At 42.8% G+C, this 25,960-nt stretch overlaps 2 protein-coding genes across 2 annotated transcripts; both read right to left on the reverse strand.

Annotated features, from left to right (window-relative positions):
• On the reverse strand, positions 1 to 25,960 carry LOC132459601 (sialoadhesin-like). Its single transcript, XM_060054247.1, has 11 exons — positions 25,900 to 25,960; positions 18,224 to 18,598; positions 17,632 to 17,898; positions 15,888 to 16,154; positions 4,636 to 4,998; positions 3,998 to 4,264; positions 2,454 to 2,720; positions 2,142 to 2,259; positions 1,677 to 1,719; positions 1,348 to 1,430; positions 1 to 346 (listed from the first exon to the last, which is right to left on the reverse strand). Exons 1-11 carry the CDS (start codon positions 25,943 to 25,945, stop codon positions 295 to 297), a joined length of 2,148 nt encoding a protein of 715 aa, XP_059910230.1. The 5' UTR covers positions 25,946 to 25,960; the 3' UTR covers positions 1 to 294.
• Positions 8,546 to 11,858, reverse strand: LOC132458855 (protein asteroid homolog 1-like). The gene is made up of 4 exons (XM_060053195.1): positions 10,566 to 11,858; positions 9,981 to 10,188; positions 9,743 to 9,887; positions 8,546 to 9,384 (listed from the first exon to the last, which is right to left on the reverse strand). Exons 1-4 carry the CDS (start codon positions 11,841 to 11,843, stop codon positions 9,066 to 9,068), a joined length of 1,950 nt encoding a protein of 649 aa, XP_059909178.1. The 5' UTR covers positions 11,844 to 11,858; the 3' UTR covers positions 8,546 to 9,065.

The raw sequence follows: 25,960 nt of genomic DNA on the forward strand, positions 1-25,960 counted from the left end.
TTAAACATAGCCCAGTCATCAGGAACAGAATGGAGAAGAACCAGTCTTTACAAACCTCACCGTTATTCAGACAACCTTGAGTATATTCAGAATAAACAACAACATACAATAAAGAAAGAAAACTCAATTGCATAAAACACTGAAATCATCAGAAATGTTACAAGCAGAAATAGAAACTGACGAAGAAGAAGACTCAACCAATAAGTCTGTGACAGACAACAGACATGATGACGTCAGTGTTCCCTTATCTCGTCATCACTGGAGGAGGAAGAGGAGTCGCCGCTTGAGTTTGGTTCAGCGAACGACCTCGCTGTAGACGATCTCATGTTCCGGTCCAGGGGCTGACCTGTCACCCAGAAGCAGACCAGCAAACCTCAGATTCCCTTCATCATTTCACCAGTAGGCTTTAAGTGCCGCTGAGCTAATAAAGCAGTGAAACTGTTTCTGTTTTAAACATCTTAGTATGTCTACTTTGATCTCAACATAGTATTCTATGCCATTCTGTCAGTTGCTCAAATATAAATTATATTGAAAAACAGATTTAAATCCCTACGTTTTTGCTAGTCTACGCCAAACAGTTTGTTAAAAATCAGCTCTCCCCTGAATTCCAGTTCAGGTGCTCTTAAATGCCAGGAGGAAGGGGTGTGTGTGTGTGTGTGTGTGTGTGTGTGTGTGTGTGTGTGTGTGTGTGTGTGTGTGTGTGTGTGTGTGTGTGTGTGTGTGTGTGTGTGTGTGTGTGTGTGTGTGTGTGTGTGTGTGTGTGCGCATGTGTGCGTGCGTGTGTGCGTGCGTAGAGCTTCGTTTGGGAGGCGGTTTATGTTGTTGCGTCCGTTGCAGCAGTCTCGGCCGCATCGCATGCACAAAATCACCCCGTCACACTGTCTTAAGCTAAGATCTGTCCTCGATTAAAAAAAGCTGCCGTGGGTCGTAACCATGGGGATAACACCTCCCCCTCCGTCCTTCCTAGAACTCAAAACAACTCATGTCATGATTTATTTAAATTCTCATAGTGTTCAAACTTGAGCTAAAACAGGGTATTTAAAAACACTTTACTACCCACACGCTAAATACTCTTTGGCAGATTTGATACGACCAAGTCACTTTTTTAAATGCTATTGTACCGGAGGTAAAGCCAGGGGAGACGATGGTTTGATCGCCCGGACCGTTATCTTCCGTTAAGCTTTAGAATTGTTTCATTAGGAATGTTTAAATGGAGTAAGAGTTGGCACCGGTTTCATCAATGAACAAGTACTGATCTGTTTCACAGATAAAGGATAATATCATCGCATCACGTCGCTACCCTGTTCTTCATCGTCAGAAGGTTACATCGTAACAGGAGACGGTTACCTCGAGGTATTGCGTTTAAAGTGGATGGTTGAATAGCTGACTTCCTCTGAATCTCCCACCGCTTCCTGTTTACAGTCCACCTCCTAGACAGACAGACAGGTGGTCAGACAGACACTCACACAAACACGCGTGTCCATCAATTAATCCAGACAAACACACAAACACACACGCACACACACACACACACACACACACACACACACACACACACACACACACACACACACACACACACACACACACACACACACACACACACACACACACACACACACACACACACACACGGACACACGGACACACAGTTGAAACTGAAAGGAAGTACTCACCGTTTTTTGAATCACGTCTGATGCCTTCTTTTGTGCATGTCTCCTATTTAATAATTAAAAAAGGCATTACAAATATATGTTCAATAATACAACACCATTTTACTATCCAAGTTACAGTTCAGATTAGAGATTTCAGTTGGAATTCTATGGATTACCATGAGTTCAGTCTCCAAGGATAATAATGGCTTTCAAATATTATCATCTTCTTAATTATCAGTATCAAGATCAAACTGGACTTTTCGAAGATTTCCGTTCTGTTCCCTTTGGCGACCCCTATGGGGATAATCGTTAATTGCAATCTCTACCGGTGAGCTCCACAATGAGCTCCGTTCCATCCCCAAGTTGAACAGATATTTATATCAACGCAAATCTTTTAGATAAATACTGTAATCTTTCCAAAAATATCCTCTCACAAATCATCTTCAACGTCCTATTTTGACCTCTTCTCAGATTTGATTTGAGTACCTTTTAGCGAAGACCAGCCCAGCCAGGAGGAGAAGGAACACAGCCAACAGCACCGACACCACCGACACCGTCAGACGCCAGTCTGACGGTGCGATTACATTACAACGTGTTAGATACACTTTGTTTCATCATTATTTTGTTAGATCATTTCAGAAACAATTACATCACCTATGAAATTAATTTATGCATAGATTAAATTAGATCATGTCAGACTATATTATACTATATTAGATTAGATAATGTTAGACTACAAGAGACTATATTACATTAGATGAGGGACCACATGACATTAGGGAACACAGAGGGGCTCACCTTCATATTCCCCCACCAATAGACACCAAGGCGCAGAGGTGTTCTGCCCACTGGAGTCCAGAGAGCAGGTGTAATTCCCTGTGTCGTCATTGGTCAGAGAGCTGAGGTGGAGGGCGGGGCCTGTCTCTGATAGGTTGTGGCCGTTTCTGTACCAGTAGACGTCCAATTGGTGGAAGGAGCAGGCTGAGGTACAGGTGAGGGTGACCTGACCGCCCTCTTTCACCACATGGTCAGTGACGGAGCTTCTGACCTTCACATCCTCTCCATCTGTTGAAGACACAGTGAGACGGACGTTCTTTACAACTGGACACCTTGCTAACGCGAGTGTCAGAACTAGAATATACCAAAACAATTATTCACCTCAGGCTCCGTGAATAGTGGGGAATAGGCTGTTCCCCACTATTCACGGAGCCTTCGGCGAATAATTGTTAAATATTAGATCAGATAATGTTAGAATATAATATACTTTGTAAGATTATATAATCTTAGACTATAGATAATTAGATAAGATACTATCAGACATAATATACTTTAATAAATAAGATAATGTCAGACTATAACAGAGTATATTAGATTAGATAATGTTAGACTATAATAGACATTAATACATTAGATAATGTTAGACTATCGTACAATATATTATATTTGATAATGTTAGACAATATTAGATAATGTCAGACTATAATAGACTATTATATTAGATGAGGGACTACCCTCATGTGCATTAGTGAACACAAACTGTTGAAGATAAACTGAGACAGACGTTCTTTTCAACTGGACAGCTTGCTAACACTAGTGTCAGAACTAGAAGTAACACTGACTAGTAACCGTACTAGAAGTAACACTGACTAGTGACAGTACGAGACTAATATACTACATTAGATTAGATAATGTCAGACTATAATACACTATATTAGATTAGATTATTTTAGACTATAATATACTATATTAGATTAGATAATGTTAGAATATAATAGGCTTTAGTATATGCTACACGTGAAACTCCTAATACGGCGCAATTTGATTGGTTTGCTATCTCGGGATATTGGGCAATATCCCGAGATTGAGATCTCAAACTCGGGATGTTGTTTTCAGAGCGTGTGACGGTCGTCTCGTCACGCTAATAAAAAGCAAATATGCCGCGAATAAAAACAAACAAATCCAGACAAAAAGGGTTATCTTGTTTATTTTATATAGTGTTCACGTGTAGCATATACCGAAAACAATTATTCACCTCAGGCTCCGTGAATAGTGGGGAACAGCCCCCGAGACCGAAGGTTGAGGGGGCTGTCCCCCACTATTCACGGAGCCTGAGGTGAGTGATATTTAAATATTCAATTGGATAATGTTAGTAAAAAAGAGAATAAAAAGTAAAATATACTTTATAAGATTATATAATGTTAAACTATAATAGGCTATATTAGATTAGATAATGTTAGACTATAAGAGACTATATTACATTAGATAATGTCAGACTATAGTACACTATATTACACTAGATGAGGGACCACCCTCATGACATTAGTGAACACAGAGGGGCTCACCTTCATCTACCAACACCAATAGACACCAAGGCGCAGAGGTGTTCTGCCCACTGGAGTCCAGAGAGCAGGTGTAATCCCCTGCGTTGTTATTGGTCAGAGAGCTGAGGTGGAGGGCGGGGCCTGTCTCTAATAGGGCGTGGCCATTTCTGTACCAGTAGACGTCCAATTGGTAGAAGGAGCAGGCTGAGGTACAGGTGAGTGTGACCTGACCGCCCTCTTTCACCACATGGTCAGTGACGGAGCTTCTGACCTTCACATCCTCTCCATCTGTTGAAGACGCAGTGAGACGGACGTTCTTTACAACTGGACAGATTGACAGCATATACCCTTCAGTGGAAGTGGTCATCACTTATCATTGACTATTTACCACTGTCGGTTTGCAGATGCAAGTAATCATGAAATGCATTTGATCCAAAGCGTCTTCCAGGACATCCAGCAACATCTCATGAGGAGCAGGTGGGTGAGGACATCTTGCTCAAGGTTGACTACAGGAAGCTACTAATCCCTCCCCAATGGGAACCAGGTCTAGTCTCTTCCTATAGTCCTGTTATAATGGAACAGCAGTAGAGGTAACCCCGACCCTAGTAACAGTACTAGATGTAACACTAACTAGTAACAGTACCAGAAGTAACACTTACCAGTGACGTTGACTCTGACTCCTCTCTGTCCGGTGTACTTATCGGCGTTGGTCACGAAGCGGAAGCGGTACGTTGCAGCGTCCTGTTTCTCCATCTTGGTGATCTTTAAGGTGCAGTTCCCGACGAGGTCCCCCAGGTACTGGAACCTGCTGTTGTTTAGGCCCTTGCTGTCGTACACGTTGGGCGTGGGGTCGTGGCAGATCTTGTGATTGGGGCACCAGACCACCCGCTCCATCACCACGGCGGTGTCTTTGTGCACCTTGGGGTGGGTGAAGCTGCAGGGGATGGTGGCGGTGGAGCCCTCCACCACGCAGAAGGAGGCAGGGTACTCCACGTGCCAGTCAGGGTCCGCCCCCAGCGGCCCTGGAGGAAGCAGACAGTCGGGGTCACAACAGGGAGCCCGGTGCTAAGGGAGGGTCTCACATGAGGTCATGCTCTCTCCAAGTTGAGCTTTTCACCGTCATGGTGAGAATGAGAGCGACTGGTTGATGGTAAAGACGCTCTGAGAAGGTCAGGGTGAGACGTTGATATTGGAATGTGTTTAGTTTTATATCATATTATATAATATTTGATATCATATCAGAAAGCATAATCAATTATACTATATATCGTGTCAAACTTCTACTACTAGACTACTAGATATCAAGTTTTTTTCTTTTATCTTAAGAGAGCTTTTTTGGTGAGGCCCATTAAGAAAACAAAGCATTATCAGTATCATCACTGCTATTAATATTATACATATATATATATAACATATGGAACGATAAACCGATCAAAGTGTCCTTCTTTATCTGTTTTTAGCGGTAGAGTTGAGTTCCCATCAGGCTCTAAAAAGAGTTCTAGCTTGAGCCAGCAGGCCAGCTGGATCCAGTTTGTGTACGGACACGTTCCAGGTAGTAAACAGAAGAAGCATTACAGCTTACCAGCTAGCAGCAGGAGCACAGAGAGGGTCCATGGATTCATCTTCATCTGCTCCGTAGCTGCCTCTCTGTGTCTGGTTATTAACGCCACTTGGACAGGGGGAGGGCTGATTGGCTGATTGTGAAAGACTACAGTAATAGTCCTCAGATGTAGCTTCCTCCTTTTAGATATTCTCTGCAATAGCCAATAACCTCCCTTCACAATGTTTAAATACCATATATAGCTTCCCTTCTCCCTCTCTCAGTGACATGACATCCTATCAACAGTTCAGTTCATATTGGCCCAGTAGAGCGTCCCTATAGACCCATTACCAACGTGTTTTATAGAAGTAGTCCCTTTGCTTTGGATTAAGTTTGACTTTCTATTATTATATTGAGGAACCATTATGTCTTTATTTGATTCATCAAAGTTAGAGACAAGAAGTTAGGGATGCACGATGGGCCACAATGTACGCGGCCAACATCGGTCACAGTTGGATTATCTCCAGTGTATATGGATTATAGATCAGTCATTATTATCGTCAACATGACAAGATAACGTGAACAATGACCATGTTTAAAGTACAATAACTGGCAGAATAAGTTGCGACTAAATGTCTTCATGATAATTGTATCTCAGTGACCCCCAGATATTACCCCTCAACAACGTGTGTGAATTCAAACGCTGACCTATGAAAAAGATATTGTGGATGTTAGTTTACGGATGTTCTCTGAAGACAGGGAAATATGAGTGTTGGTGAGCTGCTGAGCTTATCTCACACAGTCTCTCGCTCTCCGCCTGAGTTCATGGGTTGGCCAATGGGCAGAGAGGGGCGGGACTTCTGGTGATAAGGATCAACAGTGACTCTGCTCAGTTATATTTATGCCTTGTGGTTTGTGTCTTCGTTGGTTGATTCTCTGGTTCTTCTTTTTGTGTTTCCCCATTCTGTGATAGAAACAAAGTTAAGATAAAACTAAAGACGGCCGACCCACTCCTCTTAAAGATGGCCGACCCACTCCTCTTAAAGATGGCCGACCCACTCCTCTTAAAGACTGCCGACCCACTCCTCCTAAAGATGGCCGACCCACTCCTCTTAAAGACGGCCGACCCACTCCTCCTAAAGATGGCCACCACACTCCACTTAAAGATGGCCGACCCACTCCTCCTCAAGATGGCCGCCCCACTGTACCTGAAGATGGCCGACTCATTTCTTCTAGGTGGCTTTCACTGGGCTCTTCGAGACACAGGACACAGGGTGATGAAGTACAAACCGGTTTATTGCGGATGTTGAAGTCCCTGAAACATGAAGATGGTGATCAATGCTGCCATCTAGGTGATCTCCTGAGTGGTTGTGGTGACGGCTGGTTTAACCTGTGAGCATTGACTAGCCAACGCACAACAGGTGTGCAGCCCCACCAGCCCCAGAGTCTCTCAGCCGGACTCAGGCCAGGTGAGGCTGCTGAGACCAGCCGTCAGCCACAGCCCACAGGGACAGCATTGGAATTTACTCCAATATGACAAAATAATTACTCTAAAATACAATCACCTTTAACACATTTATTAACATGAACATCTCCACTTTAATCTTACGTGCACAAATATGTTTTTTTAAATCAACTTCAATGTCTCATATCGACAAAAAGCTTTTTTATAGATTTGATTGGTTTTGTTTGTGAACCATTTAGCGAAGCCAGCCCCAGCCAGGAGGAGAAGGAGAACCGCCAACACCACGCCCTTCACCACAGCAACCACCAGGTGGACGGACCTGTGGAATCCTGGAGAACAACACAAGGGATTCATCCATGGATGGAGCGGTCATTAGGTAGACTGTAATAGATAATGTCAGATAAAGTTAGACTATACTAGAATATAATAGATAATGTTAGACTATCATAGATTATTTAACAATTATTTACCGAAGTGATAGTTAGTAGTATATACTAACTATATACTAATATAGTTTAGTATATACTACACTTGAACACTCCAAAAATAAACAAGATAACACTTATTGACGGCATTATTATTTATTTTTTGAGTTTGTGATCTCAATCATGGGATATTGCCCAAAATCCAGAGATAGCAAACCAATCAAATTGGGGCAATTTAGGATGATCACGTGTAGCATATACTAAATTTGATTAGATAATGATAGACTTTCAGAGACAATATCAGAAAATTTAAGACTATACTAGACTTTAATAGATAATGTTAGACTTTTCTAGCCTATATTACATTAGATAATGTAAGACTATAATAGATAATATTAGACTATCATAGACTATAATAGATAATGTTAGACTATACTAGACTATAATAGATAATGTTAAACTATACAAATATAGTAGACTATATTTGATAATGTCTACTAAAATAGACTATATTACATTAGATAACGTCAGACAATTGACCTTGGGTTCCTTGAAAGGCGCCTCTAAATTAAATGTATTATTATAATAGACTATAATATATAGGATAATGTTAGACTATAAGAGACTACATTACATTAGATAATGTCCGACTAGTGTCTGGCTATAGCCATCAGTAGGACAGGGGGAGCTGATTGGCTGATTGTGAAAGGCTACAGCAAAATGTCCTCACATGTAGCTTCCTCCTTTTAGATATTCTCTGCAATAGCCACCAACCTCAAAATCACATCGCTTTCAAGTGCAAATAAGTCTCGCCCTTTGTGGTCTCCAACTATCGGGTCTGCCTCAAAATGTCCTGCAGAGTGACTTCACTTTAGTGATTCTTAATGAATCGAACATTAAGCTTCCCAATGGTGTGTTCTTTGTTTGTGTTTGATTAAGATCCCCTCACATGTTTTTTTGTCATTGTAATCTTTGATTAGTCAGATTGCTCCAGTCAGTTTGAGCCAACCGTTTGGTTCTCCTCCCTGCGTCGGTGGGGAGGAGTACATCTGTACTCCTTTCTCTGAGCGATTGGAGCCTCCTCATGCAGCTCAGGAAACCGTTGTGGAGACTTTAGGACAACACGGAGGAAAGAGCGGACAAGCTGCTGACATGTTGAGTTTATTGATTTATATCATGAATTGCAGTAAATAAGTGAATAGTACAAATAAAATGTAAATATATATATATGTATATATGTGGTATATGTATATATGTGTGGTGTATGTATATTCATCTGCGTATATATATATATATATATATATATATATATATATATATATATATTTATACATATACATATGCATACATGTGTATGTCTGTTTAGTATTGTTGTATTGAAAGAACGATCAGCAGATCAAATTAAGATCAATATTAATCAGAAAATCGACTATTTTAACCAAGCCCCAAACACAACTCATGATTCATGCTTAGAAAAAGACCACATGCTTAATATTGTGATGCAACATCTTATTCTAATTTTATACCGTTCTCAACTCCAAAATGATATGATGAACAGGTTTTTTAACTCTGTTGCTGCTTAATATAATATATGACTGTAACGCGTTACCCCAACACTGTGCCCCATCAGCCCCCCCCTGCTCACTCCCACCCCTCCCTCTACTGCTTCCTCCTCCTGCTTTTAACCTCCACCCTAGAACCATCCGAGCCCTGATCCAGGCCTGCAGCCCCGCCCAGCTCCTCCTCCTCCTCCTCCTCCTCCTCCTCCTCCTGGGTGTTGAGGTGAAGGTGCTCCATGCTGGCCCTCAGCTGGGCCTCAGGCCCCCCAGTCCTCCTGTTGGCCCCGGGGTCTGGCTGGGTCACTGCTCCCAGGAGCCTCCTGTACAGACTGATGAACTGGTCGTCCTGTACGATGACCTCTGGCTCCCTCTCCTGGAGCTGCTTCTGCCGCCGGTGCACCAGCCTGCCCTGGTACAACCTGGACCAACCCGTCTGGGATTAATGAAGCACTTATCTTATCTTAAAACTACATTCTGTTGACCCCAGCCTCAACTTTCTCTGTCACAGATGTGTATACGTTAACATTTCTCAGTATTTCACTGTTAAAATATCAGTGTTGTGATGTTTTCCTGTTATTTAAAGTTACTTCAGACTTTATATGATGGTCTCACTATGGAAACATTAATGGCTAGTAATGGTTTTGCTATGCAAACAGTACTGACTAGGTGATGGTGTTACTATGGAAACAGTACTGTCCGGGTGATGGTGTTGCTATGGAAACAGTACTGTCCGGGTGATGGTGTTGCTATGGAAACAGTACTGTCTGGGTGTCTCACCAGGCGTAGTGGGGTTCAGGGAGGGGCTTGGAGAGCAGCAGGTTGAGCTGGGAGGCGTCCTTCAGGCAGGCCTGCCATTGGTTGAAGCTGTGAGCCACGACACCATCCAGAGGCTGAGGGTTGTGGCAGGTGACCCCCTGCCAGCCTACAGACACCCACACACCCACACGCACGCACACACAGGTGGTGAGTGTTTGTTTGTTTAGTTTTTTTGCCAAGCACCACATGTGCTACCTACCTGTTGTCCCTCCTGTTCGTCGGTTCAGTTCTCCTTGGACCATGACCATCAGCAGAGCTTTGAGGAGCGTCGGCTCAGGGCTGGCCCTCCTCAGCCAGTAGCAGGTCACAGCCACTGGGAGGCGCAGGTGAGCCGGAACTCCTTCCAGCGTCTCTTCCTCCACGCCCAGCGTCTCCAGACACACCTGCAGCCTCACAGCGCGGTCTGCCTGGAAGTGGGAACAAAACGCATGGCCATCGAAAGGATTTCCAAGAACTCTGAATTACGTAATAAAAATAAAATATTAATTTCACCAAGGTAGTGCTCAAAGAAGTTGACAATATCAGTTTGAGTGAGGAGTTAGACGGATTTGAAAAGAATGACGTGTTACTATGACAATATACGTTCAGGTTTATACATATCCCTAACCCTAATTAAGTTACACAAAATTAATCAGTTTGTAAATCTCCTGATATAACCTTGCTTTAGCATCGATTTAGCCTAGCCCTATTCTTTGTTTGGAGATAACTATGCCGACTGCCAGTGTCCATCTATTATATAACTATGCTCCATCCATCATCCAGCTGAATGAGTCGGTAGGCCTACCTGGGGCGGAGAGTCCAGCCTCAGCGTCTGAGCGGCTCCTTGGACCAGCGGTCGCACCTTGACACTGACGAGCTCCAGACCGTCCCGGTCCACCTCCTCCACCTCACCCCCCCCCTGGCCCAGCAGCAGCCCGTACATCACCTGCCGGATGGGCCATGAGGTGAGGTTAGAGCTCTGCAGGTTGCTGCACTCCACCTGGATTCGCAGAAACTTCCTCCTGTGCACAAGTATGTCATTGTCCAGTATGTTGGCCCCCAGGTCTCCTCTGGCCAGGGACGCACGGACCCACTCAGGGACCCAGCTCCAGATCTCAGCAGGCAGTGGCGGAATAGTTCCCTCACTGAAAAACCTACGCAGAGAGGAGCTTGGGAGTCGGTACTCTAGCATGGCGTTCTGCACCTCCGTCCGCATTTCCGTCCGCGCCTGTTGGCTAATGTTGTGTGTGAGTGCCATCGCTGCTGTCAAGGTGTCTTCTGTCGTCCGGTCTGTCCTGGCTCCCAGCCAACTCAGGAGGCCCACCAGGCGGTCGCCTCCGAACCTCACTTTAGGACTTCCCGCTGGAACATACCTGGCCCACTCAACATCTCTGAGGTTGTCATAGTCGTTCCCTGCCAAAGCGGCGAAGACGGGCAGCAGCTGGTGGTCGATGTTGAAAAGGGCACAGAACTTGGACATGGTGTATCGCTTGCAGGAGATGTAACTCCTGGCCCCACTTGGTTTAACGGAGTCCCACTGGAATTGATCCAGGGGTAGAACCCCCTCTGGAAGGTCGTAGATGTAGAAGTCGCTGTCTCTGGACAGCACCGGGCAGCACCACTCTCTGGCCAGGGCAGCCAGCTGGCCGTCAGCCTCTCCGAAGCACCTGGCCATCGGCACCTTCATGTCGTTCAGCGTCTCTTCGAACACTGTCGTGGTAAAGAGGGCATAGAAGTCCCTTTTCCCACCCTTCAGAGCGTCAGGGATCCTCTTGACACGTGTTCTTAGACGGTCCATCCTGTGGTTTAGTTTGATGTCGCTGGGGCCCGAGCCTCCGTCAATCACAACTTTTGCTTTAATTTGACATTTGTCCAGAGTCTTGAAAAATGTCTGGACCTCCGCCTGGAAGGCCAGGTACTCCCCGCCGTGGTTCTGGTCCAGGTTGGCCATCTTGTAGAGGAGGTGGGCCAGGATACTGCCGTCCACCACCAGCTTGCTGTCCCTGAAGTGGATGTCCTCGTAGATCTCACTGTTGGTCTTGCTGTAGTCCTCCAGCAGTGACCACAAGCCCTTCACCCCCATGGTGACTGACAGGTCAAGTTCTAACTTCTCCTGTCAAGGGTGACAGAGGATCCCAGCTCCTTTATACACCAACACAAACACCTACCCACACTGGGAGTGGCTCTGACGGTCAACATTTCTACACAATAGGCAAAATATAAAGTAGCCTACACTAGCCCTCACTAAGAGGCAATTTAACTAGACACTTACTTATAACTGATACTAATTCATATGTTTCCAACTAGATTGTCAGGTTTCAAAATGTCCCTGAAGGGTGTTACATTAAACTCGTAGTTTAGTATCGAAGGCCATGAGAGTAAATAATCTGTTAGAAATGTTGCGTTAACGCGACCGTATTTTGTGTCTTAACATGTAGAGATTGTTCGTGTTTACAGGTCATTTTTACTGAAGGCCAATATCAGGAAGAGCAAGTGGTGTAGAAACAGCACGATAGTGAGCAGGATATTAAATAATATTTGATATCAGATTATATATTATTTGATATCATAAAGCATAATAGATTATACAATATATCATGTCAAACTTCAGACTACTAGATATCAAGTTTCTTTCTTTTATGTTATGAAAGCTTTTTTGGTGAGGCCCATTAAGAAAACAATGCATTATCATTATCATCACTGCTATTAATATTATGATAACATATGGAACGATAATCTGATCAAAGTGTCCTTCTTTGTCTGTGTCTAGTGGTAGAGTTGAGGTTGCATTAGGCTCTAAAAAGAGCTCTAGGTCGAGCCCACTGGCCAGCTGGATCCAGTTTGTGTACGGACACGTTCCCGGTAGTAAACAGAAGAAGCATTACAGCTTACCAGCTAGCAGCAGGAGCACAGAGAGGGTCCATGGATTCATCTTCATCTGCTCTGTAGCTGCCTCTCTGTGTCTGGTTATTAACGCCACTTGGACAGGGGGAGGGCTGATTGGCTGATTGTGAAAAGCTACAGTAATAGTCTTCACATGTAGCTTCCTCCTTTTAGATATTCTCTGCAATAGCCAATAACCTCCCTTCACAATGCTTTAATTACCATATATTGCTTCCCTTCTCCCTCTCTCATTGTCTCATTGGTTCTCCTCCCTGCGTCGGTGGGGAGGAGTACATCTGTACTCCTTTCTCTGAGCGATTGGAGCCTCCTCATGCAGCTCAGGAAACCGTGGTGGAGACTTTAGGACAACACGGAGGAAAGAGCGGACAAGCTGCTGGCATGGTCTGAGTTTATTGATTTATATCATGAATTACATTAAATAACTGAATAGTAAAAACTATATGTGTGTGTATTATATATATATATATATATATATATACACAGTGATAGGCATAACTTTAGTCACCTTTGCTAAAGTTGACTAAAAAGAGGAATAAAAAATCATCTTTTGGAAATTGATCTTAATGCCTGATGAAAAATTCAACCTTTAAGGACACCAATTTGCTTTTTAAATGAATAATGTATTGTAAATAAATAAATGTTAACAAACTGGATCCAGTTTGTTAACACCATCTATCCTTAAAATAGATGGTGCATAAGTATAGACCCCTATTGTAAATTCCCATAGAGGCAGGAAGATTTTATTTTTTAAAAGCCAATTATTTCATGGATCCAGGATATTTATCCTGATTAAGTTCCCTTAGCCTTTGGAATGAAAATAGTCCCACATCATCAAATCCCCTTCACTATACCGATTTGCATTGAGAAATCATTAGGCTAATTAACAGCTGTATCCAAATGAAAATACACTGTATGCTCAGAATAAGGTAATAATTAAACTTTTATAGTTTAATAACCTACTTGAAAGGTCTAATACATTTCCCAAAAATCTTGTTCTATGGCTAAATTGCAGCCATAGAAAAAAATGCATACCTATAATACCTGTATTTTTATAAAGATGCTTCACCAAAAGACTTTCATTCAATTCTATGTGACTTCTGCTATCTTAATAATAGCATTCGGAGCAGAGAGGACAACGCCACACATGGCAGCAGACAAAGTTCCTGCTGAGTTTCAGTGAATTATACTTCCCTCTTCTTATATTAGCTCCACAGTGGTGAGGGTGATTATCTGCCCCCCATTAACTTTATCAGTATTTAAAATGGCTTCACTTTAACACAGCAACCACCGATGATAAGAACCTGACAGATCTTATTGTAAGCCTACATGACCCATAGACTGTAAATAAATGATTGTATAAATACTGTAAGCTAACAGAAGAAAGAAAGGCTCATGAAAGACTGAGCAGCCTTGCCATCAAGAAACTAAATTGAAAAGTATTTTTTTAAAACATAGCCTTATCATCAGGACCAGAATGGAGAAGAACCAGTCTTTACAAATTCACCGTTATTCAGACAACCTAGAGTATGTTCAGAATAAACAACAACATACAATAAAGAAAGAAAACTCAAATGCATAAAACACTAAAATCATCAGAAATATTACGATCAGAAATAGAAACTGAAAAGAACACGACTCAACCAATAAGACTGACAGACAACAGACATGATGACGTCAGTGTTCCCTTATCTCGGTCATCACTGGAGGAGGAAGAGGAGTCGCTGCTTGAGTTTGGTTCAGCCAACGACCTCGCTGTAGACGATCTCATGTTCCGGTCCAGGGGCTGACCTGTCACCCAGAAGCAGACCAGCAAACCTCAGATTCCCTTCATCATTTCACTAGTAGGCTTTAAGTGCCACTGAGCTAGTGAACCAGTGAAACAGTTTTTGTTTAAAACATCTTAGTATGTCTATTTTGATCTCAACATAGTATTCTATGCCATTCTGTCATTTACTCAAATAATAAATTATATTGAAAAACAGATTTAAAACCCTACGTTTTTGCGAGTCTACGCCATAATACACTCTACTCTGCACTCCAGTTCAGGTGCTCTTGAATATCAGGGTTAATTCAATTCAATTCAATTCAAAGTGTTTATTGTCATATGCATAAATGAGACGTTCTCAGTTGTGCAATGAAATTCTTCCTTTGTGTCCACAGACTGAATGCCAAGATTTTTTTACAAGATAGATAGAACAAATAATACATTTAAGTTAAAATAAATAAATAAATAAATAAACAAATAAATAAAACGGAATGGTGCAAATCCAAGAAAGCCAAAGTGCGTGAGCAAAATGTAAACAGCTGCGGCAGTCCTGAGGTAGAATACTCCTCAACAACAGACTCCTATCTGTTGTTAAGGAGTCTGAGGGCAGTGGGGAAGAAAGAGTTCTTTAGTCTTGAAGTTTTGGACTTCATACTTCTATACCTCCTTCCTGAGGGTAGAAGTGTAAACAGTCCAAGGTGTGTGAGTGTGCCCGTGCATGTGCGTGTGTGTGTGTGTGTGTGTGTGGTGCTTCTTTTGGGTCTACCAGCCTACCCATTGGACTGTAGCAAACGTTGCTCATCTAAACACATGCCACACCTGGTGGCAGGTCATTAAACTTCCACTCTAAGATCAAAGTTGACATTTTTCTAAGATTTCGGTTCTGTTCCGTTTGGCGACTTATGATGATAAGTGGTAATTGCAATCTCTCCCGGTGAGCTCCACAGTGGGCTCCATTCCCTACGCCTAGTTCAACAGATTAGTAGTGCTCGAGTACCTTTTAGCGAAGACCAGCCCAGCCAGGAGGAGAAGGAACACAGCCCACAGCACCTTCAACACCACCGACACCGTCAGGAGCCAGCCAAACCTGCCTTTTTTTGTAAAACAACACATCAAATACAATAAGATTAGTTTAGATCGCTTTGTTAATAACAGTAATATTACATTCCATTATATAATGTGTTGGATACAGTTTGATTAGATTAGATGCCATCATTTCAGAAACAATTACTTTAGATTACCTATAAAATGACTTTATTTTAGATTCAATTAGATTTAATTAGATAACGTTAAACAATAATAGACTATATTAGATTAGATAATATTAGACTACAAGAGACTATATTAGAAAATGACAGACTAAAATAGTCTTTATTAAGAGATAATGTTAGACTATAATACATTATATTACATTAGATGAGGGACCACCCTGACATTAGTGAACACAGAGGGGCTCACCTTCATCTTCCCCCACCAATAGACTCCAAGGCGCAGAGGTTTTCTGCCCACTGGAGTCCAGAGAGCAGGTGTAATCCCCTGTGTTGTCATTGGTCAGATTGCTGAGGTGGAGGGCGGGGCCTGTCTCTGATAGGGCGTGGCCATTTCTGTACCAGTGGACGTCCAATTGGTGGAAGGAGCAGGCTGAGGTACAGGTGAGTGTGACCTGACCGCCCTCTTTCACCACATGGTCAGTGACGGAGCTTCTGACCTTCACAACCTCTCCATCTGTTGGAGACACAGTGAGACGGACGTTCTTTACAACTGGACACCTTGCTAACGCGAGTGTCAGAACTAGAATATACCAAAACAATTATTCACCTCAGGCTCCGTGAATAGTGGGGAATAGGCTATCCCCCACAATTCACGGAGCCTTCGGCAAATAATTGTTAAATATTTGATCAGATAATGTTAGAATTAGAGCTGTCAAGCGATTGAAATATTTAATCGTGATTAATCGCATTAATGTCATAGTTAACTCACGATTAATCGCAAATTCTTTTTCTATGCTAAATATCCCTTGATTTTTTTGTCCCATAATTCTTCTCATTTTAATTCTCTTATCAACATGGTGAAGTGCATCGGCTTGTCTTGTGCAAATGATTTTTTATTGATAACAACATTGGCATATACTGATCAAAACAGGACGATACAAAAAAAGAGCCTATAGTGCAATTAAACGACTGCTTTGAACAAATGTTATTTGAACATAGCAGTCAGGCTACTGCTTCTTTGTTTTGAGCCAAAGAAAAAAAAATAAAAAATCTTTTTTTTTTTGTAAATAAAATATTTGCGTTAATCGGCGCGATAATTTTTTTAACGCCGTTAAAATTGGTTTGCGTTAACGCCGTTAAGAACGCGTTTAACCGACAGCTCTAGTTAGAATATAATATACTTTGTAAGATTATATAATGTTAGACTAAAATAGGCTAATTACGGTAGATTAGATACTGTCAGACATAATAGACTTTAATAAATAAAATAATGTCAGACTATAACAGACTATATTAGATTAGATAATGTTAAACTTTAATACATTTGATAATGTTAGACTATCGTACAATATATTATATTAGATAGTGTTAGACTATATTAGATAATGTCAGACTATAATAGACTATATTACATTAGATGAGGGACCACCCTCATGTGCATTAGGGAACACAAACTGTTGAAGATGCAATATCCCATGACTGAGATCTCAAACTCGGGATATTGTTTTCAGAGCGTGTGACGGTCGTCTCGTCACGCTAATAAAAAGCAAATATGCCGCTAATAAAAACAAACAAATCCAGACAAAAAGGGTTATCTTGTTTATTATATGGAGCGTTCACGTGTAGTATATACCGAAACAATTATTCACCTCAGGCTCCGTGAATCGTGGGGAACAGCCCCCGAGACCGAAGGTTGAGGGGGCTGTTCCCCACTATTCACGGAGCCTGAGGTGAATAATTGTAGCTCTCGGCGAGTAATTGTGAAATATTCAATTGGATAATGTTAGACTAAAATATACTTTATTAGATTATATAATGTTGGACTATAATAGGCTATATTTGATTAGAAAATGTTAGACATAATAGACTTTGCTAAATTAAATAATGTCGGACTATAATAGACTATATTAGATAATGTTAGACTATCATACACTATATTACACTAGATGAGGGACCACCCTCATGACATTAGTGAACACAGAGGGGCTCACCTTCATATTCCCCCACCAATAGACACCAAGGCGCAGAGGTTTTCTGTCCACTGGAGTCCAGAGAGCAGGTGTAATCCCCTGTGTTGTTATTGGTCAGAGAGCTGAGGTGGAGGGCGGGGCCTGTCTCTGATAGGGCGTGGCCATTTCTGTACCAGTGGACGTCCAATTGGTGGAAGGAGCAGGCTGAGGTACAGGTGAGTGTGACCTGACCGCCCTCTTTCACCAAATTGTCAGTGACGGAGCTTCTGACCTTCACATCGTCTCCATCTGTTGAAGACACAGTGAGACGGACGTTCTTTACAACTGGACAGAATGACAACATTTACCCTGAAGTTTCAAGCTCTTTGTGATCGAGTCCCTTTGATCCATAGCGCCTTCCAGGACATCCAGAAACATCTCATGAGGAGCAGGTGGGAGAGGACATCTTCCTCAAGGTTGACTACAGGAAGCTACTAATCCCTCCCCAATGAGAACCAAGTCTAGTCTCTTCCTATAGTCCTATTGTAATGGGACAGTAGTAGAAGTAACATCGACCCTAGTAACAGTACTAGATGTAAAACAAACTATTATCCATACCAGAAATAACACTTACCAGTGACGTTGACTCTGACTCCTCTAAGTCCGGTGTACCCTCCGCCATTGGTCTCGAAGCGGAAGTGGTACGTTGCAGCGTCCTGTTTCTCCGTCTTGATGATCTTTAAGGTGCAGTTCCCGACGAGGTCCCCCAGGTACAGGAACCTGCTGTTGGCCCGGACATTGCTGCTGTCGTACACGTTGGTCGTGGAGCTGTCGCAGTACTTGTGACTGGGGCACCAGACCACCTGCTCCACCCGCTCCACCACCGCGCGGGTCTTTTTCTTCACCTTGGAGTTGGTGAAGCTGCAGGGGATGGTGGCGGTGGAGCCCTCCACCACGCAGAAGGAGTCAGGGTACTCCATGTGCCAGCCAGGGTCCACCCCCAGCGGCCCTGGAGGAAGCAGACAGTCGGGGTCACAACAGGGAGCCCGGTTCAAAGGGAGGGTCTCACATGAGGTCATGCTCTCTCCAAGTTGAGCTTTTCACCGTCATGGTGAGAATGAGAGCGACTGGTTGATGGTAAAGACGCTCTGAGAAGGTCAGGGTGGGACGTTGTTATTGTAATGTGTTTGGTTTTATATCATATTATATAACATTTGATATCATATCATAGAGTATAATAAATTAGGAAATCGTGTCTAATTTCACACTTAATACATCAAGTTGTTATTTTATTTATGAACGCTCTTTGGGTGAGGCCAATTAAGAAAACAATGCATTGTTGTTATCATCACTATTATTATTATTAAGATAACATTTGGAAGAATAAACTGATCAAAGTGTCCTTCTTTGTCTGTGTCTAGTGGTAGAGTTGAGGTCCCATCAGGCTCTAAAAAGAGCTCTAGGTTGAGCCCACAGGCCAGCTGGATCCAGTTTGTGTACGGACACGTTCCCGGTAGTAAACAGAAGAAGCATTACAGCTTACCAGCTAGCAGCAGGAGCACAGAGAGGGTCCTTGTGTGATGTTCACATAATTAGATGAGACTCCGATGACAGAACTGATCGGATTGGTTTTGAAGAACACCAGGGTGTATTATATCGACGACTTCCCAGTGCCGAGGGTGGAGCCAAATACCAATTAGCTGTGCCTAAATCTATGGTGAATGACTTCCTTGGATATTACCATGACAATCCATTAGGAGGGCATTTGGGCCGGATGAAGACATTGCTGAAAATCATGGACGTTGCTTGGTGGCCCTCCATCCGCAAAGATGTGTGGTCCTACATTAAGAATTGCCAAACTTGTCAGCAATATAAACCATCCAACCAGAAGCCAGCAGGACTTCTTCAAACCACAGTCGTAGAAGAGCCAAACTACATGCTGGGGATTGATTACATGGGACCCTTGCCAATCACCAAGCAACGGAACACTTTCCTTTTAGTAATAGTGGATTACTATACCAAGTGGGTGGAATTGTTCCCTTTGAGAGACAGTACATCTACCAAGCTGTGCCGGATCATCAAAGATGATGTGTTTCTGCGTTGGGGCGTACCCAAATACTTACTGTCAGACAGAGGACCCCAGTTCACCAGTAATCTGCTGGCAGATCTCTGTAAGAATTGGGGTGTCACTCAGAAATTGACCACCAGCTACCATCCACAGACCAATTTAACAGAGCGGGTCAATAGGACCCTTAAGACAATGATGGCCTCGTATGTTGGCAATAATCACCGAGAGTGGGATCGCTGGTTGCCCGAGTTTAGGTTTGCAATAAACACGGCCGTCCATGACACCACCGGGACAACACCAGCTCAACTGGCGATTGGGAGGAGCCTGAAAGGACCACTGGAAAGGCTCATCACCAAATCCCCGATGCCATCTCCAGAACAACCAGGCTACTCTGTGATGGAAAGACAGCAGAAGCTAGCAGAAGAGGTCAGTAGGAGAGTGAATGCGGCCAAAGCCAGACAAGCCAGGTATTACAATATCCACAGGAGAAATGCGCAATTCTCCGATGGAGACCTGGTCTGGGTCAAAGCGCATCATCTCTCCAATGCAGCAGCAAAATTTTCATCCAAGCTTGCGCCAAAATGGTCTGGTCCAGCTGTAGTGATGAAAAAGTTAGGGCCCATTAACTACAAAGTCAGATGGGAAGACCAATCTAGGAGGGAAGACACAGTGAATGTTGTAAATCTCAAGCCATATTTCAGCTCCCGCTAGGCATAGACTGGGGGGGGGGAACTATGTGATGTTCACATAATAATCAGTGTCTGTTATCAAACATAGAGGCTGGAAAAGAGCCATATAGGCTCATAGGCAGTTGACATATGAGAGCTGGAAATAATACATTGTCTGGCCATATGCTATGTTTACGGTATATTATCCCACTGACTAAAATATGTATGGGACAGCATTTTTAGCGATCACTTAGCCTCCTTATGTGTAGGCCTATCCCTTTAAATAGGTACGCACCTGGGTTGTAGAGGGGGGTGAACGTACAAAACGGGGGTGTGTGTTTTTTCTCACGGGGGGAGTTTGAATGAGGAAGTGGCGGCAAGCTAAGTTAGATATATCAATACGACTTAGACAGCAAATGCCAGTTGTTATAGCGATCTTTTGTTTATATGTATTTTGTTTATTTAATACTTTCCACCAACTGCTTTTCTCTGGACCGATCCACAAAGTGAGACATATATAGGAGTAGCCTACCAGAATTGGGAAGGATTTACTCAGCTCGGGATCTGGTGAGCGAAGCGGTAATTTTGTTCCTGTTTTTTTCTGCGCAATGGATTGCTGTTTTTGATTTGGATTACGATCAGAGACTGTTTTGTTGGATACATTGTAAAGACAATCGCGGAAACAGGCCGACACTGCGGCCGTGCGAGACTCTGGTTCACTTTGGACTTGATCACGGATCATTATTGTTTGTTAATTTGTTGTATAAATAACCACACACGCATGACATCGAAAACAGACAATATATGTATTATATGATTGCGGTGTATGTGTTTCTGTTGTGTCTCTTTAGCCTATTGGCGTTTAACATTGATTTCCCGATAAAAAGAATAACAACAGAATGTGACGAGTTTCTGTTTTAATTAACGGAATTTGTTATACTTGGATTCATCTTCATCTTCTCCGTAGCTGCCTCTCTGTGTCTGGTTATTAACGCCACTTGGACAGGGGGAGGGCTGATTGGCTGATTGTGAAAGGTTACAGGAAATGGATTCTATCTGCCCAATGTAGAAAACAACATCTCGAAAAGACATTATTTGTACAAAACATTATTTTTACAACATACTCTAAGATATAAATGTTATTTATTAATGTAGGAATATTTCCACAGCTATATCCAAATGAAAATACACTGCATACTCAGTATTAGGTAATAATTCAACTTCCATAATAGCCTACTTGAAAGGTCTAATAAAGTTCCCAAAAAGCTTGTTCGATGTCTAAATTGGGTTATGCATACCTATAATACCTGTATTTTTATACAGATGCTTCACAAAAAGACTTTAATTCAATTCTATCTGACTTCTGCTATCTTAATAATAGTATTCGGAGCAGAGAGGACTTCGACACACATGGCAGCAGACAAAGTTCCTGCTGAGTTTCAGTGAATTCTACTTCCCCCTTCTTATATTAGCTCCACAGTGGTGATGGTGATTATCTGCCCCCCATTAACTTTATCAGTATTTAAAATGGCTTCACTTTAACACAGCAACCACCGATGATAAGAACATGACAGATCTTATTGTAAGCCTACATTATTGTATAAATACTCAACCCGGTATCACGCAATTGCGTGATACCGGTTTGAAATACTGTAAGCTAGCAGAAGAAGGACAGGCTCACGAAAGACTGAGTTGCCTTGCCATCAGGAAACTAAATGGAGAAGTATTCTTTAAAAAGTAGCCTAGTCATCAGGAGCAGAATGGAGAAGAACCAGTCTTTACAAACCTCACCGTTATTTAGACAACCTTGAGTATATTCAGAATAAACAACATACGATAAAGTAAGAAAACTCAAATGCATAAAACACTGAAATCATCAGAAATGTTACAATCAGAAATATAAACTGAAAAAATCAAGACTCAACAAATAAGTCTGTGACAGACATGAGACATGATGACGTCAGTGTTCCCTTATCTCGTCATCACTGGAGGAGGAAGAGGAGTCGCTGCTTGAGTTTGGTTCAGCCAACGACCTCGCTGTAGACAATCTCAGGTTCCGGTCCAGGGGCTGATCTGTCAGCCAGAAGCAGACCAGCAAACCTCAGATTCCCTTCAACATTTCCCTAGTAGGCTTTAAGTGCCACTGAACTAGTGAACCAGTTCAACTGTTCTGATTTTAAACCTACTTTGATCTCAACATAGTCGTCTATGCCATTCTGTCAGTTACTCAAATAATACATTATTTTGGAAAACTGATTTAAAACACTACGTTTTTGAGTGTCTACGCCAAGGAGTTTGTTAAAAATCTATTTTCCTCTGAATTCCAGTTCAGGTGCTCTTGAATGCCAGGGTGAAGGTGTGTGTGCGTGTGCGTGTTCGTTTGCGTGTGCGCCTGCATGTGTGCGTGTTGATGTACAGAGCTTCGTTTGGGAGGCGGTTTATGTTTCTGGTTGTGTCCGTTACAGCAAATCGCAGCAATCTGGGCCGTATCACATGTTTAAAATGTATTTAAATTCACAAAGTGTTCAAACTTAAGCTAAACAGGGTATTTAAAAACACTTTAATACCCACACGCTAAATTCTCTTTGGCAGTTTTTATACAACCAAGTCAATTTTTTAAACGCTATTGTACCGGAGGTAAAGCCAGGGGAGACGATGGTTTGATCGCCCGGACCGTTATCGTCCGTTAAGCTTTAGAAACATTTCATTAGGGATGTTTTAATGAAGTAAGTGTTGGCACTGGTTTCATCAATGAACAATTACTGATCTGTTTCACCGATAAAAGATGACATCATCTCATCTTATTAGTGATGAATAATTACATTGTTACCGTCTTCTTCATCATCAGAAGGTAACATCGTAACAGGAGACGGTTACCTTGAGGAGTTGAGTGTGAAGTGGACGGTCGAATAGCTGACTTCCTCTGAAGCTCCCACCGCTTCCTGTTTACAGTCCACCTCCTAGACAGACAGACAGGTGCTCAGACAGACACACTCACACAAACATGTGTATCCATCCATTAACCCAAACACACACACACACACACACACACACACACACACACACACACACACACACACACACACACACACACACACACACACACACACACACACACACACACACACACACACACACACACACACTTTTAGTTGAAACTGACAGGAAGTACTCACCTGTTTTTGAATCACCTCTGATTCCTTTTTTTGTGCTTGTCTCCTATTTAAAAATAAAAAAGACATTACAGATATGTCCAATAATAAAACACCAATTAACTACCAAGGTAACATTTCATATTAGAGATTTCAGTTGGATTTCTATTAATTACTATGAGTTTAATCTCCAAGGGTAATAATGCCTTTCAAACAATATCATCTTCATTATCAGCATCAAGATCAAAGTGGACATTTGGAAGATCTCGGTTCTGTTCCCTTTGGCGACCCCTATGGTGATGAGTGGTAATTGCAATCTCTCCCGGTGAGCCCCACAGTGAGCTCCGTTGCTCCCCAAGTTGAACAGACATGTACTGTTTATCAACGCAAATCTTAGGGATAAATACTTTCATCTTTCCAAAAATATCATCTCACAAATCATCTTCAGCGTCCTATTTTGACCTCTTCTCAGATTTGATTTGAGTACCTTTTAGTGAAGACCAGCCCAGCCAGGAGGAGAAGGAACACAGCCAGCAGCACCAACACCACCGACACCGTCAGGAGCCAGCCAGACTTCTCTTATTTTGTAAAAGAACGCATTCATGTCAGATACAATTTTATGAGATCACTTTCTTAATAACAGTAAGATTACATTACATGATATAATATGTTGGATACAGTTTGATTAGAGTAGATTACATCATTTCAGAAACAATTACATTAGAGAAATGACTTTATTTTAGATTCAATAAGATAATGTCAAACTATAATAGACTATATTAGACTAGATAATGTTAGGCTATAAAAGACTATATTACATTAGATGAGGGACCACCCTCATGTGCATTAGTGAACACAGAGGGGCTCACCTTCATCTACCAACACCAATAGACTCAAAGGCGCAGAGGTGCTCTGCCCACTGGGGTCCAGAGAGCAGGTGTAATCCCCTGTGTCGTCATTGGTCAGACAGCTGAGGTGGAGGGCGGGGCCTGTCTCTGATAGGGCGTGGCCATTTCTGTACCAGTGGACGTCCAATTGGTGGAAGGAGCAGGCTGAGGTACTGGTGAGTGTGACCTGACCGCCCTCTTTCACCACATGGTCAGTGACGGAGCTTCTGACCTTCACATCCTCTCCATCTGTTGAAGACACAGTGAGACGGACGTTCTTTACAACCGGACAGATTGACAACATTTTCTCTGAAGTTGAAGTGGTCTTCACTTGTAATTTAATATTTACTGTCAGTTTGCAGATACAAGGAGTCTTACAAACTGTTGTATGCGCCAACTTCCCAGGCTGTTCCTGGACAAGCTCTTTGTGATCGAGTCCCTATGATCCAAAGCGTCTTCCAGGACATCCAGAAACATCTCATGAGGAGCAGGTGGGTGAGGACATCTTGCTCAAGGTTGACTCGGGAAGCTACTAATCCCTCCCCAATGGGAACCAAGTCTCGTCTCTACCTATAGTCCTATTATAATGGGACAGCAGTAGAAGTACCACTGACCCTAGTAACAGTACTAGATGTAAAACCAACTAGTAACAGTACCAGAACACTTACTCGTGACGTTGACTATGACTCCTTTCGGTCCAGCGTACCCTTCGGCGTTAGTCTTCAACGGAAGCGGTACCTTGCAGCATCCTCTTTCACCGTCTTGGTGATCTTCAAGGTGCAGTTCCTGACGAGGTCCCCCAGGTACAGGAACCTGTCGGCCCGGACGTTGCTGCTGTCGTACCCGAAGTACACGTGGCGCTGGCAGAACTCATGATTGTGGCACCAGACCACCCGCTTCACCCGGAGCCCCGCGGGGTGTGTGAAGCTGCAGGGGATGGTGGCGGTGGAGCCCTCCACCACGCAGAAGGAGTCAGGGTACTCCACGTGCCAGTCAGGGTCCACCCCCAGCGGCCCTGGAGGAAGCAGACAGTCGGGGTCACAACAGGGAGCCCGGTTCTAAGGGAGGGTCTCACATGAGGTCATGCTCTCTCCAAGTTGAGCTTTTCACCGTCATGGTGAGAATGAGAGCGACTGGTTGATGGTGAAGACGCTCTGAGAAGGTCAGGGTGGGACGTTGATATTGTGACGTGTTTGGTTTATATCATGTTATATAATATTTGATATCATATCAGAAAGCATAATAAATTATACTATATATCGTGTCAAACATCAAACTCTATATATCAAGTTTTTTTCTTTTATGATATGAAAGCTTTTTTGGTGAGGCCCATTAAGAAAACAAAGCATTTATTATTATGATAACATATGAAACGATAAACTGATCAAAAAGTGCTTCTTTGTCTGTGTCTAGTGGTGGAGTTGAGGTCCCATTAGACTCTAAAAAGAGCTCTCGGTTGAGCCCACAGGCCAGCTTGATCCAGTTTGTGTACAGACACGTTCCCGGTAGTAAACAGAAGAAGCATTACAGCTTACCAGCTAGCAGCAGGAGCACAGAGAGGGTCCATGGATTCATCTTCATCTGCTCCGTAGCTGC

The sequence above is a fragment of the Gadus macrocephalus genome, chromosome 6 (assembly GCF_031168955.1).
Source record: "Gadus macrocephalus chromosome 6, ASM3116895v1".
Taxonomy (NCBI): Eukaryota; Metazoa; Chordata; class Actinopteri; order Gadiformes; family Gadidae; genus Gadus; species Gadus macrocephalus.